The sequence below is a fragment of the Bubalus bubalis genome, chromosome 2 (genome assembly GCF_019923935.1).
Source record: "Bubalus bubalis isolate 160015118507 breed Murrah chromosome 2, NDDB_SH_1, whole genome shotgun sequence".
NCBI classification, from domain to species: Eukaryota; Metazoa; Chordata; class Mammalia; order Artiodactyla; family Bovidae; genus Bubalus; species Bubalus bubalis.
In genome coordinates this window covers 184,737,468-184,745,877 of record NC_059158.1, presented here as the reverse complement: position 1 = coordinate 184,745,877, position 8,410 = coordinate 184,737,468, and the positions used below count along the sequence as shown (strand labels likewise).

General features: G+C 49.8%; 1 protein-coding gene across 1 annotated transcript; it reads right to left on the bottom strand.

Annotated features, from left to right (window-relative positions):
- Positions 1 to 350: 350 nt before the first annotated feature.
- LOC102402212 (phospholipase A2, membrane associated-like) lies at positions 351 to 5,714 on the bottom strand. Its single transcript, XM_044938187.2, has 5 exons — positions 5,642 to 5,714; positions 3,402 to 3,451; positions 3,071 to 3,215; positions 2,719 to 2,825; positions 351 to 582 (listed from the first exon to the last, which is right to left on the bottom strand). The coding sequence occupies exons 2-5, from the start codon at positions 3,439 to 3,441 to the stop codon at positions 440 to 442; spliced, it is 435 nt and encodes a 144-aa protein (XP_044794122.2). The 5' UTR covers positions 3,442 to 3,451; positions 5,642 to 5,714; the 3' UTR covers positions 351 to 439.
- Between the last annotated feature and the right edge of the window lie 2,696 nt (positions 5,715 to 8,410).

Sequence of the window (8,410 nt, the reverse complement as noted above, 5' to 3'; positions counted from 1 at the left end):
GTCTGTATTTCTAAGCCTGTATACTCCACTCTCTTGTACTAGTTTGTTCTTACACTAGAAGCACCTGTGATCACCCCCACCCCCACCCCCCCCACACACACACAGTTTGCCAAATGAATTGCTTTATTCAGAAGAGCCAACCAGGAATGCAGCTCCTGCGGTTAAACATGGCGTTGGACTTGATTCAAGAATAGGAGTTGGGAAAAAGTCTCTGGCTGCCCAAGGAGGCAGGGGGAAGGAGCCAGCATCATGCCAGAACTTTGAGCTTCTCATTCTGGATAGAAAGCTTCAGTCTGGGGAAGAGATGGGCTCCTGGCTGGTCTCTAGGGTGGGAGAGGGGTTTTCTGTCATTTGCTGGTGAACGTGGCTAGGGTAGGAAGTGGGGTGCTAGAGAAGGAAACTCGGCATTGGTTGGCAGGGCTTCCAGGATGAAGGCTTTTCAGCACTTGGGGGTACTCCCAAAGCACAGAAGGTTGTTGTAGTATTGGAGATTTTTATTGTAGGTCTTCAGGTTTCTATCTAAACAATCGGCAGCTCTTTTATCACATTGACACAGCCGACGCTTACAGTAGTCCTGATCGCCTGAAATCACAATAAAATAAGTGCAGGATGGGGGTTTGTTAAAATTCTATGGATTCTTGTGTGAATTCTAGGGGAGAAGACACAGCCCCTGTTTTCCCAGTTTCTAGTTTGAGACAAGCACCGATGTCCAGATATTTCTGACTGATGGGGAGACAGAACTCCTGCCCTCAGGAAGCCCACACCCCGTCTCGTGGGGACACCAGAAGTCATGCACTGGGATGCTGTGAAAAGCCTTGCTGTTAGACACTGTCTCTTTCTTCTCCCCAGCAGATGTGTTCAGGTGCATAGCCCCTGGCCCCTGGGGTCTGGGAATGGGTCTTGATGGGTGAAAGCCAGTCATAGTCATCTCTGTTTCCTCTGTAGTGATGAGTGTCCGGGGAGCATGTGCTCTTGCCCTGACCAATGAGCCACAAGGGAAAGTCTGCTGGACACTTCCAGGAAGGATGAATTTCCTCTCTCAAAAAGAAAGATGTACAAAAGGAAAGCCTCTTCTGTAGAGTGAAGCAATAACTCTTGGAGCCCTAGACTGTGCCTTGGAATCACACAGCCAATGTGGCAGAGCAGAAGGTTGGGAAAGGACTGGATCCCTGGCAACACAGCTGAGAAGCTGCCGTCGCCCTGGCACTGCCCTCTCCCAGACTCTGTTACAGGAGAGTCAGATTTCCTCACTCTCTGAGCCTCTGTTGGGTGGGCATCTTGTTGCTTGTCACCCAGAGCCTGCTAAAGCCACAGAGCCCTGTGGAAGGTCATGATGGGAAGACATGATTTCTGATCTTAGAGACCTCAGGCTGTTGAGGAATAGTCTGTGGTTTTTCAAAATCTCACTCATGGGTCAGTAGGTCTGGGGCACTAGGCAATTCCTTCTAGCCACCACCCATCTCTCTCCTCCCCTCCACAGCCAAACTTGCTCCAGAACTTTGTCCACACTCACGATCTCTCTTCACTTCCCACCCACCTTCCAACCCGCTCTAATCTGGCTTTGCCCTCACAGATCCATGGGAGCAACTCCCACTGAGGTCCTCAGTGGTCTTTCTGCCTCTAAACCCAAGGAGCCCAGTCAGCCCTCATCCTGGAGGACCCCTCTGTTAAACCGGCTGCTGTTAATCCTCTCCTCCTGGCCCACTCCTTGGCCTTCTTGTCTCCCCCCTTCCTTCTCTGACTGTTCCTCCTCTGTCTCCTTTCTGGGACTTTAAACACCAAATGAGTGGGTACTTCCAACTCTCCTCTCTCTGCGGCCACCTCCTGCATCTGTATCCAGACTCTCCCTTGAACTGCCAGTTCCTTCATCCAGCTGCCTTCTGCCCATCTCCCTGGATGTTCTGGAAGCTTCCAAACTCAACACACTCCAAATGGAATGCCTCCTGCCCTCTTCTACCAGGCCCTCCTTGGTAGAACCATCCACACCATAACCAGTCCACCACGAAGCTCTACCAATCCGATTTCAAATGCATCTCGATGGCACTCTCCCCCCCTTGCATCCTGACCCACCATTGCTAAAGCTAAGGGCTTCCTGTCTCTCCTCTGCATTATGACAATGCCTCCCCGCACCCCCCGCACCCCGCCAGTTTCATCTGTCAGCATCTACCCTCAAACAGAGCAAGTGTGAAATGCAAGTATGATTATACCACTCCTTTCGTTAAGAGCTCCCTAATTCTTTAGGACATAATCTAAATACAATATGGCCTGGAGACTTGACCTAGCCCCTTCCTGTCTCTCCAGCATCATCACTCACCACCCTGTCTCATCCTCACCTTTTCCTTCAGCAGCACAGAATTGTTGCAGTTCCCTCTGGCCCCTTGTCCCTGATGTATCCTCTTGTAGGGATGCTCCCAATGCTCCTTCCTCCGACCCCTCTCAGCCTTGAAGACTCAGCTTGGAGACCACCACTTTCAGGAAGCTTCCAGGCTTCCATGACTCTCAGGCTGTGTTCAGAGCCCTGACCTTTTTCTTACTTCCCATCTGAGACTATCATGTTAGATTTTGATTTTCTTTTCTTCTCAGTCCACTATGAACTCCTTGGGGTAGGGACATGGTCCCTTTTTTCTAGCTTGGGTGCCCGGCGCAGTGCCTGGCCCAGCGGACACTCAGTAAGATGAACAGGGGAGGCTGGGTGGTGTTGTAGGTCTCTTTTCTTACCACAAACGATTTGGTCCCGTTGGAAAATAAAGTTGTAGCTCTGGAAGCTCGTGCGGCATCCACGTTTCCGTAGGTTTTCATAGCAACAGTCATGTGCCCTGCAGCACCTGTGACAAGCCTGAGCTACTGGGGCTGCCTCCCAGAAGCTCCAGGGAGCCCCGTGCCCTGTGGTCCCAGCCCCTTGGCTCTGGGACATTGGAATAGTTTACAGCAGAGTTTCCAACAAGCTGGCTGCTTTTTAGGCGGGACTTCCTGGGTTCTCTGCTGATGGGACTAAAGCAGGAGGCTTTAGCTCCCACCCACCTTGGGGCCACAAGTGGGCAGAGGGCAGGGAGGGCTGGGGTGGCCTCACCAATCTGTCGCATCCTTGGGGGCTCCTCTGTGACCCGCACCACAGTGGCAACCGTAGAAGCCATAACTGATCACAGGTTCCTTTCCTGTCGTGAACTTAACCATTTTCCAGAAATCTGCCAAACCTCCATGGACCTGCAGCAGGCCTGGAAGGACAGCAGCTGGTGATGGGGCCTGGGACTCTATGAGCTCCTCCTTCTGCCTCTCCCTGCCACCCCTTGCCCCCACTTCTGAGAGAGGGCCAGATGCGGTGGGAAGGGAAGCTGGGGGAGGAGGGTGCCTCCCTCCCGGGGCTGTGCCCCTTATGGCCAGAGGTCAGGTTCAACTCTTACCGATGGCCATGATCACTGCCAGCAGCAGGAGGGTCTTCATGCTGAGGGTTCTGTGGGGGAGAAATGCAGACAGACCAACCTAGATCCTTTAACAGGCAGTCCAGCCTCTACCCTGGCCCCTGCTGTCCTGCTCACATTCAATGATCTTGATGAAGAGAGTCTTTAAAGGAGATCACAGACATGCTCTTCCATCCCAGGTGAGGTCCAGCGTGACTGCCTTCATCGGGCACGCAGGACACATGCAGGGGGTGCCTCCCAGCTTTGTTACACGACTCACTGGGCGAGACCACCTCTCTCCCCATGGTATGCTGCTGAGACCTCCATGCTCCTCACCCTCCTGAGAGTCCCTGGGAGGCTGTGACCAGGCCATCCCACCAAACTGGGAGATCCAGAGGTCGTAGGCTGTGTCCCTCAGTATACGTACCTTACTCACCCCCACACTGGAGTCAAGGCTTGGGAATTCCACCCATGGAGTTGGATCTGAAGTGTTTTTCTCCAGAACTAAAGCAGCACCATCTCTTTTACCCTTACACTTGTATATGCACAAACACACACTCACACACACTTCATGAATACACACACATATACTCTGTGCTCATCTACTAGTGTGGGCATTCTTTAAAGAATATATTCAAGTTCAAACACAACACACCTGTGCACACATACCCTCTTGTCATACCAAATCAGGCACGTGCAGGCCTGTGCTCATGGGTGCCTGCATGTGCATGCAACACCTGTACACACACACACACACACACACACACACACTCACACACTATAGCCACTCTTGAACTTAGCCAGTGATCAGGGACTGAGTATTCATTTCTGGCTATTTACTTCTCAGAGGATTCCAAGTTAAAATCGCCTTGTTTATTCTGAGCTCCAGTTAAATAGCTGATCCCTCTGGAAGCTTGGGGGTTGGTTGGGTGGGAAATAGGGTGGGTTACAGCCCATTATTGGTCTCAGAGTTTGGCATCTCCCTCCCCCTAGAGAACCCTCTGTTTTTCCTCTCAGTTGGCCTTATAGAGCTGAGGTTTTTCCATTCTTATGTGCCATTAGCTGATGCCAAAATTGTGGATTATTTTGTCATCTTTCCTGTGGGTGTCCCTCCTGAGTGAATAAATTCCCATAACCAGGTCCAGGTGTGACCCTCCTGAACCCACTTCCAGGAGAGGGCAACGGCCATCTGCTGCTGACCAAGGATTTTTCCTTTCTGCTGCTAAGCCAGCCGTCTGGGGATAAGAAACACGGTATGTACTGGTATTCATTCATTCCATAAGCCAGTCATTCACAGGAAGTACGTACTAAGGCTCTTCAAAGTGGGAGGAATCATGTAAGCCTCTCAGGAGGCGATGAGAACTTGTCCTGTGACCTGGGACCCTGGGGACCCCGGGGACCCCAGCAGGGAATGGACTGCAGGGGAGCAGGCGGTCCCTTCCTCCGACTGGGACCAGCGCCTCCACCCTCTCCTCTCGCTTCTCTATATTCTCCCCCTCCACCCCCCGACCCATCTGGAGAAAGCCAGAGGATTTCCCCTCCACACACAGCTGCCACCTTCTCTCCTGTCCGTACCTGTTTGGAGATGGAGCTGGTTGAGTCTCCTCGGATCTATTGCTTCTTCTTTTTCAGTCTTAGGCAGACAGTGACTCTAGTTTTCACTTCTGAAACTCTTTTCCAGCCCTTTCATAGTGCTTGAATTCAGCTCCCAAGGCCTTCAGTTAACACTTTCCAACACCCATCCCCTCAAAAGCCAGTGTGGCACGGCTATGTTGCCCATCATCGTTCTGCCTGCTCCCCGCACCCACACATTCCCCAGGTCCCCCTCCAGGTTGGGCCCAGGAGACTGGATCTGGCTGAGAAGATACGGGCATCAGTGCTGAGGGCCACTGCCAGGCTGCACTGAGGTAAATATGGGCACCATGCCCCAGTGTTTCTGTGCCCCCCAGGATGGGACCCGAAGCTGGGGGCAGCTTGGGTCCCTGGGTCACAGCATGGGGGACACCCATCAGAGAAAGGCCCGCAGACCCTCAGTGGTCTTTGTCTGCATGAGAAATACAAGTTTCTTGTGTTAAACCACTGGTCCTTAAGATCAGTGACCAGGAAAAACTGTTGCGTGGTGATCTCAACCCCTCAATAGCTAGGGCCGTGGCTGGACAAGACCGTAGGGTTGTTACTACTGCAAGATGCCCTTCAGCAATAATCATCAGAGAACTTTGAAAGAATAAAGGTTTATTACTTACAGGACCTGGAAGTTACACGGCGCACCTGGGACCCCACAGGGAGGTCAGAGTAGAGAGAAAGCTGGAGATCTTGGGTCTGGGGTTCTGTTTTTATTGGGATTAAAGGCGGGGCCTAGGGTTTTGTTTGCTCACCCTTTATTGGTGAATCTAAACCACGTGAGCATCAGTGTAAAGCATGGGAAGAGGAACAGCATGTGGCCCAAAATAGTCAAATAACCCAAAATCTCCAATACAAAGGCGCCTTAGTGAGGGGAGGTATATGGCTCTTTATGTAGTCATGTGGCTGGCAAGGTGTTTATTCTAGACAGTGGTCTTTGAAGTGGGTGGCTGGCAATCAGAGGGTATCAATCTCTAAGGTTATCAGGAATTTACTTTACCCAAAACTAAACAAACCCCCAAACAACTATCAGGATGTTATGGAACTGAGGTCCGGCTGCTCGGCACTTGAAAGACAATAAAGAGGAGATGTTGGTGGAAAGGAGTTTGTATTATGTTGGATGCCGGCAAATGGGTGGGACAGGGTTGCGGAGGACAGCTGCCTGTCCAAAGCCAGACTCCTGAGAACAGTCAGATATGGGCTTTTATAGAGAGGAAAAGCGTTACATGTGTAAACATGTATGTCAGCTCTCAGAACCATCTTGAAATTGATCATCAGTGGTTTAACCAGCATCATCTTGATTGTTTTAGGAACATTTTATCTTTACTGTTTTAGGAGCCCACAAAGCCTTCCCTCATGGCTCAGCTGGTAAAGAATCTGCCTGCAATACAGGAGACCTGGGTTTGATCCCTGGGTTGGGAAGATGCCCTGGAGAAGGGAAAGGCTACTCATTCCAGTATTCTGGCCTGGAGAGTTCTATGGACTGTCTAGTCTATGGGGTCGCTAAGAGTTGGACATGACTGAGCAGCTTTCTTTTTTATTTTCTATAGTCAAAGCTATGGGTTTTCCAGTAGTCATATACAGGTGTGAGAGCTGGACCATAAAGAAGGCTGAGAGCTGAAGAACTGATACTTCAAATTGTAGTGCTGAGAGTCCCTTGGACTGCAAGGAGATCAGAACAGTCAATCCTAAAGGAAATCAACCCTGAATACTGAAAACACTGATGCTGAAGCTGAAGCTCCAATACTTTGGGCAACTGGTGCGAAGAGCTGACTCATTGGAAAAGATACTGATGCTGGGAAAGATTGAGAGCAGGAGAAGGGCATGACAGAGGATGAGATGGTTCAGTAGCATCGCTGACTGAATTGACATGAATTTGAGCAAACTCCGGGGGACAGTGAAGGACAGGGAATCCTGGCATGCTGTAGTCCACAGTATCACAGAGTTGGACGTGACTTAGTGACTGAACAACAGCAAGGTGTTCATCTTCAGTTCTGTGGTTGGTTTGTTTCCCTTTCTGTGAAGCCAAATCTTGGAACTGTGGACGCTTATGTCATAGTACAGTCTGGTCACCGTGTGGTTAGCTTCTTCCACCTGGTGGGAGTTTCAGCATCTGTAAGACAGCCCTCAGGAGATGGCTCAGGATGTTTCCTACAGCCCTTGAGGAGGAACTAAAGATCCTTGACTTGCTTAATGACTACATTATTATTATTTGGTCTCCTTTGCCTGGAGAAGGCAATGGCACCCCACTCCAGTGCTATTGCCTGGAAAATCCCCTGGATGGAGGAGCCTGGCAGGCTGCAGTCCATGGAGCCGCAGAGTCAGACACGACTGAGCGACTTCACTTTCTTTCTTTCTTTGACTGTTCTCCTTTGTTTCTGCACATTCTCACTTCTCTGGTTAAACTTACTCCTTGGCTCAGATTTTTCCACAGACAAAAGCAGGTAGGGGACGTAGAGGGGGCCAGGACCGCAGGGCCCAAGGCTTTCCCCATCGTAGTCGATCCACACTGACTCACAGCCACCTCAGGTAGTGTTTGTCTTGAAGACACAGTTTCCCTGAAGAGCTAGGCCTGTGTTAAGCACTGACTTGTGTCCCCGCCAAATTCCTGTGTTGAAGGAATTTGTTTACTGTGTTTACTCTCCTCTGTCACCTTCATCAGGAAGCTCTTTAGTTCCTCTTCACTTTCTGCCATAAGGGTGGTGTCATCTGCATATCTGAGGTTACTGATATTTCTCCCGACAATCTTGATTCCTGCTTGTGCTTCATCCAGCCTGGAATTTCGCATAATGTACTCTGCATATAAGTTAAATAAGCAGGGTGATGATATACAGCTTTGACAGACTCCTTTCTCAATTTGGAACCAGTCCATTGGTCCATGTCTGATTCTAATTTTTGCTTCTTGACCTGCATACAGGTTTCTCAGGAGGCAGGTCTGGTATTCCCATCTCTTGAAGAATTTTCCACAGTTTGTTGTAATCCACACAGTCAAAACCATCTGGGCAGTGGTCAAAACTATCCCCAGGAAAAAGAAATGAAAAAGGCTAAATGGCTGTCTGAGGCGGTCTTACAAATAGTTGAGAAAAGAAGAGAAGCTTTACAATAGCCAGGACATGGAAGCAACCTAGATGTCCAGCAGCAGACGGATGGATAAGAAAGCTGTGGTACATATACACAATGGAGTATTACTCAGCTATTAAAAAGAATGCATTTGAATCAGTTCTAATTAGGTGGATGAACTGGAGCCTATTATACAGTGTGAAGTAAGTCAGAAAGAAAAACACCAGTACAGTATATTAACGCATATATATGGAATTTAGAAAGATGGTAATGAAAACCCTATATGCAAGACAGCAAAAGAGACACAGATGTAAAGAACAGATTTTGGACTC

Bases quoted from the DNA above. Each gene is read 5' to 3' on its own strand.
- LOC102402212 (XM_044938187.2), bottom strand. From the start codon at position 3,441: ATGAAGACCCTCCTGCTGCTGGCAGTGATCATGGCCATCG. The intron at 3,216-3,401 runs GTAAGAGTTGAA...CTGTCCTTCCAG, and splicing joins GGCAGTGATCATGGCCATCG to GCCTGCTGCAGGTCCATGGA. The intron at 583-2,718 runs GTAAGAAAAGAG...TTGTGATTTCAG, and splicing joins ACGGGACCAAATCGTTTGTG to GCGATCAGGACTACTGTAAG.